Consider the following 14,277-nt stretch of genomic DNA (forward strand, 5'->3'; position numbering starts at 1 on the left):
TCTTTATTGTATTTCAAAAATGAACAATTCCTCATTGAACTCAAGTTCCTCAGAAATTATTTTTCTTTATCAATTGTTTCTTTCTTGTAGTTTCCTATTCTTGCTTTATATATGTAAGATTAATCATTTATCATATAGATTACAGATTATAAGACCTTTTTCTCTGTTTACTGCTAATTTGTTTCCTTTCCTTTCTAGATTTATACATTTGTGGGGTTTCAGTGTGACATTTCAGTGTTGATCACCTCAGAGTAATTAGTGTTTCCATCATTTTGAGCATATAGCACCTTTGTGAACATTAGAAGTCCAGGCTTGGGCTGGAGAGATGGCTCAGAGGTTAAGAGCACTGACTGCTCTTCCAGGGGTCCTGAGTTCAATTCCCAGCAACCACATGGTGGCTCACAATCATCTGTAATGAGATCTGGTGTCCTCTTCTGGCATGCAGACATACATGGACGCAGGATGTTGTATTCATAATAAATAAATAAATCTTAAATAAAAAGAAGTCCAGGCTTCTGGCTATCTGAAATATATGGTAAATTCTGTTACCCATAGTTAATATTCTGTAGAGTACTAGACCCCACTGGTTCTGTCTGTGTTTCTATCCAGTATCTCGTCTCTCTCCCCATTAAGACTGTCTTAAGAGATCGTAACTTCTATTTCTTTATTTTTACTGCTGAACCTCATATGTTAAGTTTTCTTTAGTCTTCTTGGCTATTGTTTAGTCTACTTGGATTTCCATAATGAAATATGAAACCTAAGTTGTGGTTTTTTCCCTGTAGTTCTGGAGACCACAAGATCATTGGTGGGCGTGGATCTGTTGGCTATAGACAGCCACTTTCAGTGTCTGCATTAAGAATTTTCTTTTCTTTTTTTTTTTTCTCTTTTAAATTTAAATTAGAAACAAGCTTGTTTTACATGTCAATCCCAGTTCCCTCTCCCTCCCCTCCTCCTGTGCCTCTCCCCACTGACCCCCTATCCCATCCCCTTTCTGCTGCCCAGGGAGGGTGAGACTTTCCATGGCAAGCATTTTCTCTGTGCATTTATGGTGGATCAAATTGAGTGTCTTGCAATGCTAAGCAAACGCTTTAGCATGGAGTCACAGTCTCTGTCCTCCTTTTCTATAAGGGCACTGGTCTTCTTGGATTTTTTTTTTTTTTCGTTTTTCAAGACAAGGTTTCTCTGTGTAGCCCTGGCTGTCTTGAAACTCACTCTGTAGACCAGGCTGGCCTCTAACTCACAGAGATCCACCTGCCTCTGCCTCCTGAGTGCTGGGATTGAAGGCCCCAGCCACCACTGCCTGGCTCTACTGCCCTTTCTTATTACTTCATTTACCTAAACTACCTCCTACAAGGCCTTGTCTTCATCCAGTGTAGTCTCCAGGGGACTAGGACTTTAACATTTGGGTGGAGTGGTGGGGGGTGACTCAGTTCATTACATACATCCTGATGGAAGAAAAATCTATTCATATGCAATGTGGGGCCTGGGGGAGATTTTGTTAGAGAAAGTCTTTAAAATGTAGAGCCTGCTGGGAGGAGAAAAAGCAAAAGTTTACATTTTCTTTTTTGCCTTTAAAAATAACAAATTGGCTGTGTGTTGGTGGCACACGCCTTTAGTCCCAGCACTTGGGAGGCTGAGGCAGGTGGATCTCTGTGAGTTCGAGGCCAGCCTGGTCTACAGAGCCAGTTCCAGGACAGCCTCCAAAAAACAATACAGAGAAACTGTCTTGAAAAACCAAATCCAAATCAAACCAAACCGAAACGACAACAACAACAAAACCCTTAACAAAACAAAACAAAACAAAAAACAAATTGGGGTGGTGGTGGGAGATCACTAATTTGTAGCTTTGCTGTAGATGACGGCTCTGACCCAAGCTGCCTGCTGCGGCCCTCTCTGCTTTGTATCTCAAACTTCCAGGTTAGCAGTTCCTTGGAAAAAGGACTAAAAAGACATGAGCTGTAAAACAGTCCGAAGTGACTTCTCTAACAGACTCCAGGTCGTCTGGGGATCCCCACACAGCATAGGATGCTCACCAACTAACACAAAACACCGTCTAACCCTGCTCATTCACTGAGAGGGGAAGTGTGGCTTTAATTTAATTTGCAGAAAACAGCATTTTTTAAATGCTTATTTATTATGTATACAGTGTCCTATCTGCATGTGTTCCCTGCATGCCAGAAGAGGGCACCAGGTCTCATTACAGATGGTTGTGAGCCACCATGTGGTTGCTGGGAATTGAACTCAGGACCTCTGGAAGAGCAGACAGTGCTCTTAACCTCTGAGCCATCTCTCCAGCCCCAAACAGCATGCTTTTTAAAATTAAAAATGTGTAGGTGTTTTGCCGGTATGTGTGTCTGTGCACTGCCTGTGTGCAGTGCCTGAGGAGGCCAGATGAACTTGTCAGAGGCCCTGGAATTGGAGCTACAGACAGTTGTGAGTCACCATGTGCTGGGGGATCGAACCTGGGTCCTCTGGAGGAGCAGCCAGTGTGTTGAAACACTGAGCCATCTCTCCATCTTTTGTAAAGTATTGTAGGAACCGGCCTAGGCGATGAGAAAGGAAAACGATCCCTGGCCTGTAACAAAGACTGCTGTAGAATCTAGATCCACGACTCAGAGTGCATGGTCTACTGCCCCCATTCTACCCAGAAAAGCCATTTCATGGGCCTGGGCTCTCTAAGATGGTTCTTACAGACAGTGGGCTTCCCATCATCCAGGTGCCAGCCTTTGAATAAAGACAACCTCGTTTCCTCCAGCTCTCAAGTCCCGAGTACTGGCCTTTGAACAGCAGTCAGAACTGGATCCAGTACTACGCCTGTTTGAGATAAAGCTACCGATTTATTTTGGCTCATGGTTTTGGAGGTTTCAATCCATGATAAACTTGCTCTGTTGATTTGGACCCATGGTGAGGTGGCACATTATGACAGAGAGCAAGGCTGCTTGGCTCCTGACCGGAAATGGGGAGGGCAAAGAACTGAGCCTTCTGTCGCCTCTGGAAGGCTCACCTGCAATGCTGGAAGACCTCCCAGCAGGCCTCACTCTCACAATTTTCTCATATTCCAATAGTGCTTTCACCTGGGGACCTCGCCTTTAACACACAAGTTTTGGGGGGGTGGGGATTTCAGATCCAAACTGTAGTATCAGCTCCTGGACCAAGTCACTTAATCTCCTTTCTTCCAGTGACAAATGTATTGACCTCATAGGGTGTTGTTGGGAGAAAACATCTATAGATAATTTATGTGTGTGCTGTGTATGCTTCCCTGTGCCAGTTCGTGTGGAGGCCAGAGGTAGAATTTTAGAATCTTCCTTTATTACTCTCTTCCTTATTCTTCGAGACAGAGTGTCTTTGAACTCTTTGCTGTTTTTGCTACTCTGGTCCTGTGGATCTCCTTGTCACTTTCCTTTCCCTCCGGTGTTGACATCACAGGTGTGTGTTGCCATGCCTGGCTTCTTATACCGGTGCTGAGGATTCGAACTCAAGTCCTCATGCTTCCCAAGCAAGTTCTTTACCTGCTGAGCCATCTCCTGGACTCAGTGTGGTGCCCGGGTCACAACTTCTATATTTTCAGGAACTTCCCTACTCAAGAGTGAAGACCCACAGTTGAGAAGTGAGCAGAGAGGGAGAAGTTTGGAGCACTCAGTCCTACGTGGGGTGTCTTCATTAAACCCCTCACCACTAAAGGGGGAGGTTGGGTCTTACTCCTAACCAAGGAACTATTTGCAGTTGACACCCACTAGCAAAGGGAAAAACAGTTTTCTTCAATGGTGTGCCCTTGGTATAGCAACCACATTCCACCAGGCCCAGGAGTGTCCGGCCAACACAAAATGAATTTCATGGTGGGCTTTTTGTTGTTGTTTGTTTGTTTTGTCTTATTGGTCTTTTACTTGTTTGCTTTGACTTCCTTCATTTCTTTCTTTTGAGAGAAGGGGAACATAAAGCTAGGGGGTAGGAGATGAGGAGGATCTGGGAGAAGTTGGGGGGTGGAAAGGGAATGTGAGTGAACAGGCCAGAGCTGGGGAGCCTGGTGCATAGGAAGCTGTGGCTGGTTGCCAGGCCACAGGCTCAGACTGGGTAAGAACAGGGAACTGATCTGTAGGTCATTCTGATTCTGGCCAGAGATATTTGGAGACATCAACAGTTTTGGAAAATGAAGAGGCAGGAAGTGAAACAGGGGAGGGATGGAAAGAAACAGCAAATTGTATCCTGGCCCCTCCACACCTGGCTCCCCTTCCTACATTGTGCAATGAGGGGACTGTGTGTGTGTGTGTGTGTGTGTGTGTGTGTGTGTGTGTGTGTGTGTGCGTGTGTGTGTGTGCGCGCGCGCGCACAAAGAGACCTCCCTTCTCCTTTCTCTGGTTGTGAGAACAGAAACATGTCCTTCACCCCTAACACTCACTGGCCATGTTTCCAACTGTGTTTCTATTTCTATTGACTGTCCAAAGTCCTCGGGGGCAGGAGATGACAGGTTAGGTGGACTTCGACACTCAGACACAGGGACCCAGCCCTCGCCCAGACCAACCCCCTGCTCCCTTCTCTAGTACCACCTGTCCAGTTGCCCCAGTTTAACCCCCCTTTCTCCTTGTGCGTGAGCTGCCTTCAGAAGCCAGAGTCGGTTCTCTACACCTTGAGCAGGTAACTGAGATGGGGGAAGCCGGTAGGACTGGGGTGTCTAGGGCTAAAAAAGAACAGGCTCAGGGGCACTGAGGGAGGAATGGGAACATGTTGTATAGTTTGGTCCACGAGAGTATGGTAGTAAGGCTCCTGACTGCCCCAAGGGCCAGCATCTCCTGGGAGGAGATGTGACCCTGCAGTATTTCAAGTCTTTCCCCAAACTAACCTCCAACCTCTGAAACGCTCACCCTGACCTATGGGTTCCTCCACAGAAGTTCGCATCTTAGCACAAACCCAAGTTCCAGCTAAGAAAATCTAACTCAGTCCCAGGCCTAGCTCCAGCCCTCGGGGCCTACCCACCATGGAGAAGGATTTTCACGACATCCAGCAGCTGGATTCCGAGGAAAATGACCATCAGCTTAGTGGCAATGAGGAACAAGGCACTCATGGGCAGAATCCTAGGACAGAAAATCCATTTTGGAAAGGCAAGTATCCTCTTTCTGGGGCCTCACCCGGATCCCTGTCTCCGAGGCCAGCTCCTCTGTCTCTCTCACGTTGACTCAGTGAGCAGGGTGTGCATTTGTCATCGTCAGAGCCACTGCTGCTGTGACGAAACACCAGGACCAAAGCAAGCTGGGGAGGAGAGGGCTTCTTTGGCTCATGCTTCCACGTCACTGTTCACCACTGAAGGAAGTCGGGGCAGGAACCTGGAGGCAGGAGCTGATGATGTAGAGGCCATGGAGGGGTGCTGCTTCCTGGCTTGCTCCTCATGGCTTGCTCAACTGCTTTCATCTAGAACCCAGGACTACCAGCCCAGGGATGGCCCCACCCACCACAGGCTGAGCCCTCCTCCATCAATCACTAATTAAAATGCTCACAGCCCAATCTTATGAAGTCATTTTCTCACTGAGGCTTCCTCCTCTTTGATGACTCTATCTGTGTCAAGTTGACATAAAACTAGCCAGTGCCGTGTCCCTCTACATGTGAGCTGCCGACACCACTGACTGCAGAGTCCCAGGAAAGGGTGTGTGCCTAGAAGTGACAGAACACCTGGGGCCAGAGACGAGTCCTCCCTCTAGACTACATGTGTGCATGTATGTGCCTCGGAGGGTTGCAGAATCCAGAATTGAGGGCATGTTGTTATGAGACAGAGTCTCACTTTGTAACCCAGGCTGGCTTGGAACTCACTGTGTAGCCCCAGCTAGCCTCGAACTCTCAGTAGTCCCCCTATTTTAGCCTCCTGAGTGCCAGAATCACAGGTGTGCACTACCATGCCCAGCTAACCTAGACCTTTTAACTATCGTTCATACCTAATGCTTTCCAGTTGTGTGGTGCAATCATAGCATCTGTGTCAGTGTCCTGTCTGTCCTAACACCAGTGTCACTTCTGAGTCCATTTCAAAAGATCCTGGGATCTCATTTTGATAGATTCATTTATTAATCATTTATTTTTGATGCTGGCAATTGAACCCAGGACCTTACATGTATAGGCAAGTGTCATATCCCTGAGACACCCCCTGTCTGCTCTGTCGATTCACCCATCTCCTTCATTTGAATTGTGTTTTCCTATACGCATCTTGTAACCTATGATTAGATGCTGAGCATCGTGACTTCTGTCTTGCTGGGTGCTGGGTGCTGGGTGCTGGTGCTGGGTGCTGGATGCTTTTGTATTCCTCTAAGTGTTCTCTGGGATGTGGGTAAGTGGCTTAGGGCCTGTCTGACCTCTTGGCCCTAACTGTCTTGGTTTCAGGCTTTCAAGCTATCTTCTCAACTTGGGGAGTCTGCTAGACTCTGTCCCAAGTTTTCCTCTCTGCCCAGTGAACTGAAAAGTTCCTCAAGGTAATGAGTAGTGACCTGGGCAATGGGAGGACTCATCTCCTTCATTTCCCCATCTTTCAGGGATCAATGCCTCTATGGCCTGATGTCAATTGTCTTGAAAACTGTTGTTTCATACATACATGTATACATATGTACACATGTGTATATATGTGTTGCCGCGTCTGCTGCGCAGCCTGTATCCGAGAACGTGAGGAGGGGGTCAGGGATTGACAACACAGAGACCCAAAGGCTCCTCAAGAAGGCTCTCCTTTATTCCTCCTCTGGCTGGTTATTATATACCCTGACACCAGAGGTGGATGTGGGTGGGTCTGAAGAGGCAGATAGTCTTTGGGAAAGGTCAAGGTCAGGGCGGTTCCTGTGGGCCAGCCCTTTTCAGGAACTTATTGCCCCGGGCATTGGATTGCTTTTAGTAAACATGTTTTTAGTAAACATTGTCTTACAGCTGCCTACTCCCAGGCCGATGGGGAAGTGGGTCTCTGCTCAAGGTCTGGTGTCCGCACAATGTGTGTGTATTTTAATTTTTTTCTGAAAGAATGTTAAATCTAGCAGCTTCTATTCCATCTTGCGTAGAGCATTTCAAACTTGCCTACATGGTGCTTTATACGTTTTAACTCATATAATTCCCAGACCCACTAAGTCAGGAGGCTCCTCTTGTCACTGTCAATATATAGATGAAAAATATGGGGACACTAGGAGATTGAATGGCCTGTCCATGATGTCATACCGAGTTGGGGCTCAGCTGGTTTATTCTGGTTGACTGGGTTGGGGCTTGATAAGTCACAGGTCAGTTGGGAATCAGGACAAGGGAAGCAGTCAGAGCTTTAGCTGTGGATTTCCATCTGGGAAGACTGGTCGGAAAGTGCTTCTGGATGGAGTATAACCTATCCTGTCTTGTTCTGCTAAAACAGAATACACAATACTAAGAAACTTATAATAGCCAGGCTTATGATTCTTGAGTTTGGGAAGCCCGGGACTGAGGGCCGTGTCTGGTAGGGTTTTCTCATGCATCAACCCTAGTTGTTGGGGAGGCATGGGGAGGGTGAAGGGACTTTGAAGGGGGAAGCTTTTAATATGGCTGCTCTCTTGTAATGATGTCAATAATCCACTCAGGAGGGCAGAGTCCTCAGGATTACCCCCCTTCCACTAGGTTCTCCCTCCCAACACCGCTATGCTGGGGATCATGCCAATCACCACAGAGAGGAATTAGGATTTCAGGAGGATATCAGAGGAGGTGAGAGGCAGGGGAGGCTGTGCTTAGGGGCTTGGGGGTTGGGGAGAACTCAGAGTGGGTTTTAAGTATGGCTGCAAATAGCAGTGTAGCAGTAGGAAATGACCTGGGGAGGATCCCTGGCTCCTCACTGAGGTCATCTCCAGGATGCCGGGCTGTTTTGGCATCGAGACAGAGAGGGGCACAGAGTCACAGGCTGATAAGAGGGGTCTGAGTGCAGGTGGGTGGCACCAATGCAGGGGGAGGGGCTGAGAGGAGCCACCGTGGTCCGGAAGAGGCCAGCGGGTTGGTGCAGGTAAAGATGAGTGAGAACGAAGGTGAGGGCGTGGATGCGCGCACGAGTCTGCCCGTGTGAGAAGACGAGCGTCTGTTAGAGCAACAGGAAAGAGGTGTGAGTGTGGGCAGGTGGGGCGAGGCCAGTGGAGGCAGCTGGGAGACGCTGGGAGGGCAGGGGAGCAGCACTGCAGTGACACTGGGGTTTCTGCGGGTGAGGACAAGGGGGGTGGGAATGGGGGGATGGGTAAAGTGGATGGGCCTGGGCAGCGGCTGTTGGGGGGCCTGCTTCATGGTGGGGAATCCCGGTGGAATTGTGAAGGGAGGCATCACTGCAGTGTTGGGCTTGTGTGACATGATCTGGCCTGTCAGCACCCCAGGGTGACTGGACAGGGGCTGTGAAGGACAGAGGTTATCTCTAGGTCTTTTTCATTCGTGGACAGGAATAAGAACCATTTGTAGAGCTCCTTTTTTAGGGTGTCCAGGAAAGGCCAGTTCTGCACCCATCTTCTGTGCTCCCTGTCCCCAAGTGTAAGGTCTCACCCGTGCACACAGCTGTCACACCTTGTGTCACGTGCATGTGATGGCTCGCACATGTGTGTGTGTGTGTGTGCGCGCGCACGCGTGCGTGTGCAACTGTGTGTGAGATCAAATCCATCCAATTCTCCAGGCCCCACCTGATTTTCTCCCTTTCCCAGGCTGTGTCTCCTTAGACTTCCTGGCCCCTTCTGTGTCTTGTTCTCTGTCTCTAGTCCTCTGTAATTGTTTCCTGACACATGCACTCTCTCTCACAGGGCAGCCTCCTTCCCAGCCCTTTCCACAGAGCCTCGGCTTCAGGCTCTACCTCAATCTGCTTGCCCTGGCCTTCAATGTCCTGCTGCTGGTGGTCATCTGTGTGATTTCATCCCAAAGTGAGGTCATGGCCTGGCAAGGAAGAGGCCAGCACAGAGAAGTGCTCTGGGGAGCGACGGGGCACAGATGGGGGGAAGAAAAGGAGAGGCAGAGGCAGCTTGGGGCAGGTTCTGGGTGCAGAATCAATGGTGGGGAAGTGATGGGATCAAAGATGGTAACAGTGATGGGTGACATGGGACTAGTCGCACGGACAGTGACGTGACACCCTGGGACGCAGTCCCACACTCAGCTGGCCCCAAATGTTCCCTGACCAGGCATGCGACTGCAAGAGGAGTTTTTGACCCTGAAAGAAAGTTTCAGCAACTTCTCCTCCAGCACCCTGATGGAGTTCAGGGCTCTGGATTCCCACGGTGAGTTGGGTGGGGTGGCTGAGACTTTATCCATGTATGTTTGTCTGTGTAGATTGTCTGGACACGGTGCTGGGGCTGCAGTAGGAGTGTGTTCACGGGTTGTGCACATAAAAACCAAGACAGACAATCCAGCCAGGGGAACTGGCAAGGCTTCCAGAGATGGGAGCCCTGATCTAAGGGGCTAGGAAGGTGAGTCTGGGCAGGAGACTGTGGAGGCAGTTAGTGCCAGGAAGAGACAAGAAGCCAGGATGTCCGGGATGAAGAGGACCACTGGACATTTTAGGACCACACACACTTTTAGTGTGGCAGGGGGTGGTGATCCATGGACAGAGGTGAGGGGTCAGAGAGGCGAAGGTCACACAGCCAGCTGTGTGGATTGAGTGAAAGGAGCCCTGTCTGAAAACATGGGGGACCAGCGAAAGAACGTAAGCAACATGGCGGCCTCACATGGGCGAGGCTGGGAGTCTAGGCGCAGATAAGCAGCTTGTGGGACAAGGTGCCCAGGAGTGAACAGCTGGAGAATTCGGGAGGCAGACTGATGAGGGAACCATTTGTCATCCCTCTTTCTCAGGAGGTGGCAGAGATGACACATTGACATCCTTGGGAGCCAAACTGGAGAAAAAGCAGCAGGAACTGAAAGCAGGTCAGAGGTCACCCCACCCCCACTTCTGGGTCATGATGATGTGTAGAGTGGTGTGTACCTGTGTGTTTCCCCAGACAATGGCTGCAGTTCTGTGCAGGTGTGGAGTCACGTGTCTGCTGCATCTCTGTCCATGTGTTTGTCCCTTAGATCACTCCACTCTGCTCCTGCACCTGAAGCACTTCCCACTGGATCTACAAATCCTGACCTGTCAGCTGGCCTTCTACCAGAGCAATGGTAGGACAGGGATGGCTGATTCCCGTGTGTCTGTCTCTTCCAGGTGGATCTCATTTCCCTCTGCCCTTCTGTTCCCTCAGGCACAGAATGCTGTCCCGTTAACTGGGTGGAGCATGGGGGTAGCTGCTACTGGTTTTCTCGGGTTGGGCTGACCTGGGCTGAGGCTTCGGAGTACTGCCAGCTGGAGAATGCCCACCTGCTGGTCATCAACTCATGGGACGAGCAGGTGAGCAACCCTGAAGGCAGCCTTGATCAAGCAGCCTGGTCAAGCTTCTGTTATTTTCCTATTATTGTTTATGATTATTATTATTATCAAGTGTGTATGCCGTGGCATGCTTATGGAGGTCAGAAGATAACTTAGTGGAGTTGGTTCTCTCCTTCCTCCTCTATGCCAGTTCTGGAGATTGAGCTTGCATTTATCTACTGAGTCATCTCACTGGCCTTTGGATTTCTTCCTTATTTACTCAATTTGTGGCAAAAGGAACACAATAGAAGACTTAAGTTGCTCTCCTGCAGTGGGTCATTGGGTCCTCACTGACCATAGGTGTCCTGTGTCTTCCTTCCCCACTGCTGTTTCCAGATAGTGACTGAAAACCTAAGTTGATGGAGGGGAACAAGTTTGGTAGAATGGTTGGACAGTTTTGCACAAGGAGGGTAATGATAGAATTCCATGCCAGTCTCACTACAATTTAGATGTGTTCATGAGTTCATTTCTTTAATCCCCACTGCCATGTTGGGTGTGCACCCTTATCATCCCCCCTGGAGTTCAGGACCCCAGGGAAGGTGATGCACTAGAGTCAGCAAGCCATCATGGAACCAGGACTGAGACCCACTTGGCCTCTTTGCTCAGGGTTTTCAACTGCTGCCCACCACCTTAATACTAAAGGGTCTGTGGGGGCTTTGTTCTGTTTGGACTTGGAAGAGTTACAGTGCTCACGCAATGAAACCATTTGATACAGAAGTCAGAATGTACTTACTGAGTATTGGCTGTTTGTCAGCTATGTAAGTGATTTTCACTGTAATTTCTAAGGACATTATAAATAACGCACACTAACCGATTGCACTACGGAAGCTCCTTCACTGTAATTTCTAACATATTTTACTTTACTGATTAGGTAAGTTTGCTAGCATTTAGTTACTTTTGACATAAGAAAACATCAATTTTATGTAATTCCGTCTAAGATTTGGCTCACGAGCTCATGACTACAGTTTCACAGTGGTTTTCTGTCGTCATTCTGACCACCCCACTTAATACTTTCAGCCTTGAACTCATCTTTGGCTGACGTATAGGGTGTGGTACTTAAATTTTTTTAGTTTCTGTCCATCATTTTAGTTACAACCATTTTTGGGTCTCTGTGTTTTAAATTAGTGGTTTTTAGCTTTGGGTAACAAATGTTAACCCAGTGCTTCTTACTTTTAAAGAAAGTACTTTGTCCTCAAAAATGACCCAGCCAATGGTTTTTGGGACAAATGACTTACTTATATGCTCAACTGTTGGTGCACAGTCTACAGCTGCTTATAATGTAAATACTCAGCTTCCTCTTTGCAGGTGGGGCAGGGATTCCATGGTGATTTCCCTCCTGTCACAGTTGTGAACTGGTGCAGTTCCTTCTATGCTCACGTAGGAAAGGGTAGAGGAATGGTCTGGACGGTTTTCCTTGGTCATCTAGCACTGTTGACTCCTCTGAGCACTGAGCTTGGGATTTTTGATTGTGTACATTTGTCTCTTTGGTGATGGGAAGTGTGATTGCACCATCAGGTAGCAACAACCAGAACATCCTGTCTTCAGATCCCTTTGTGCCATCCCTGCTGGTACCTCTGAATCTGTGGAGCAGCCTGAGTGGCTGCTTCTTCACGAATGGGACATATGTGCACAACTCTAGACTTTATGGTTGTCACTGAGTCGGCTCTTTTTTGGATGAGTGAGCAACCATGGTCTCTGGAGGTTGTGAGTGGAATTGGACAGTTTTTCTCCAAATGCAGTGGGGACTCTTCACATGCTATCAAAGGGGATTATTAGAGTGCAGGCTAGTCAAACTGACTCTGTTTATTTTATAAAGCCAGGTGACCATACATTTCTTGTAATCATCCAGAACAATGGGATTTAAATTCCCAGAGCAGTCACATTTGTAAGAGCAAGCCCCTAGAAAAAGCTTTAGTCCTAGGAATCTAGTTGTAAGAGCAGGGAGGTTTGCACTGAAGCCGGTGACAGTCCCCTGACTAGGCTGGCTGCCTTTTACCCAGGCATCTTTCTTTTTTCAATGGAAACTATCAGATCCTTTGCAGTCAGGTCAAAATGTAGTTCTGGGTAGTGAGCCCAAGTTTAAAAGTGCTGGAGTCCACAATCCTCGGGGAATGACATCAGAAACACAGCAAGAGACCTAGGGTACAACAGAGAGGACAGCGAAACCAAGGTGCTTCGTGAGTTCTGGGATTTGTGGGACAGCAAGGGCAGGATCACCAAGATTCTGGTGCAGAAGATGAGAAGGCCAGCGTTGTCATAGCAGCGGGGCTAGGAGTGAAGCAGGAAGTGGGCCCAGGCTGGAAACAGGGTGGTCATCACAAGTTAGATGCTGGGTTGGTTTTCTAAGTTCTAATAACTACCTTGCAAGGTGAGAGTTACTACGGCACCCACCTTGGGGAGCTACTAAGGCTCAAATGAGAGGACCCTTGCAAAGCACTTGGTACAGAGTCAGGCCCAGTAAATGCTCATTTAACACTAGCTATGCTCACAGAGGGCAAACCGAGGGCCTAGCTGTTGGGAACTGAGACTTCAGCATTGGGCAGGTCAGGCTGGGGTATGGTGGGGACACTTGGATGCTCACTCTCATGGATCAGGGATGAAGCAATTTGCTCTCACAATTGTTTTTCTAGAAATTCGTTGCGAAGCACACGGCCTCATTTCACACTTGGATAGGTCTCACTGACAGGGATGGCTCCTGGAAATGGGTGGATGGAACCGAATACAGAAGCAACTACAAGTCAGTGCCTCCCCGAGGGCCTGTCCTTGTTCTCTCCAGGGACACCAGCTGGCTTTCACCTCAATGCACTCCTCTGGGTCCCTGGGGGCCAATTTCCCCAACCTTTTCCTTCCTGCCCCTGCCCCATTTCCAAGCCTGTATATCGTCAATCCTTGAACCCTTCCAAGGCTGTGCTTTTTGGGGGCGGGGGCAGGGTTGTAGGGAGGTTGGGCCCTGAGTTTTCTTTGGCTTACCTTCTTAGGAACTGGGACTTCACTCAGCCAGATAACTGGCAGGGCCATGAACAGGGTGGAAGTGAAGACTGTGTTGAAATCTTGTCCGATGGGCACTGGAATGACAACTTCTGCCAGCAGGTGAACCGCTGGGCTTGTGAAAAGAGGCGCAATATCACCCACTAGGAGCCTGCTCTACCGTGTCTTCCTAGTCTCCCCTCCACCCCTCACTGCGTCACCGCAACCTCCTCACTGGGGACATTGAAGCAAGGAAGAGAAGAGAGTCCGTAGCATGAGGAGGAGTTATGGGAAAATGGCAAGGGGGCGGCTTTATTATCTCACTCTTTGGGAAGGCTGGTATTCTGGCTCTCTCCACAACACTGCAATTGTTACAAATTCCAGCCTTCAGAATGTACTAGAAAAAAAAAGAAAAGAAAAAGTTGATACTTGAAAGTCATGTGGCCTGGGTATTTGGAACTGGGGCAAAAGAGAGGGGGCTGGGAGGGTTTGGAGGAAGCCAGGTGTGAGTCCCTGATGATCATTCTGTGACACACTGATGTTCAGAGAGGGAGGCGGGAAACGGGATCCTCCGTGGCTTGTGTCTAGATGGTTAGAGCTGCTGTGGGGACCTCTGGATTCAAGGCCTTCCCAAACTGTTGGCAAGGAATGCTCTTACTCTAACCCAGACCCCTGGGGAAGGAGGGCACACACACGTGTGTGAGCACCCCCCAAGATTCCCTCCTCCCTCCACTTTGCCCCAGAGTTAACCACTTCCAGGATGTCTTGTTGGGGTGTTTCCTGTATACCCACATATGCAATGATGCAGAGAAACAAATACCCACTCCCCGGCACTTTGCAATGTCTATGATTATTCTGACAGACACTGCTACCTGAAAGGGTTTTACTTGCTTGAATGTAGCAGCTGTAGAGAAATCTGAAATCTGAATGTTCCCGGCTTTATTTAATTACTCACCACAATAGATAAAGAATTGGCA

At 48.6% G+C, this 14,277-nt stretch overlaps 1 protein-coding gene across 4 annotated transcripts; it reads left to right on the forward strand.

Annotated features, from left to right (window-relative positions):
- Positions 1 to 4,301: 4,301 nt before the first annotated feature.
- Positions 4,302 to 14,277, forward strand: LOC101822733 (asialoglycoprotein receptor 2). Of its 4 annotated transcripts, XM_040749000.1 has the most exons (9): positions 4,302 to 4,632; positions 4,884 to 5,096; positions 8,745 to 8,861; positions 9,117 to 9,212; positions 9,784 to 9,855; positions 10,003 to 10,089; positions 10,170 to 10,315; positions 12,964 to 13,070; positions 13,312 to 14,277. In XM_040749000.1, exons 2-9 carry the CDS (start codon positions 4,973 to 4,975, stop codon positions 13,466 to 13,468), a joined length of 906 nt encoding a protein of 301 aa, XP_040604934.1. In that variant the 5' UTR covers positions 4,302 to 4,632; positions 4,884 to 4,972; the 3' UTR covers positions 13,469 to 14,277. The 4 variants fall into 4 exon arrangements, with proteins under 4 accessions (XP_040604934.1, XP_012982353.3, XP_040604932.1 ...); XM_013126899.3 differs by lacking the exons at positions 4,302 to 4,632; positions 4,884 to 5,096 and adding an exon at positions 7,601 to 7,680; XM_040748998.1 differs by lacking the exons at positions 4,302 to 4,632; positions 4,884 to 5,096 and adding an exon at positions 7,966 to 8,066.

Source organism: Mesocricetus auratus, unplaced genomic scaffold, assembly GCF_017639785.1.
Source record: "Mesocricetus auratus isolate SY011 unplaced genomic scaffold, BCM_Maur_2.0 Super-Scaffold_100007, whole genome shotgun sequence".
NCBI lineage: Eukaryota > Metazoa > Chordata > Mammalia > Rodentia > Cricetidae > Mesocricetus > Mesocricetus auratus.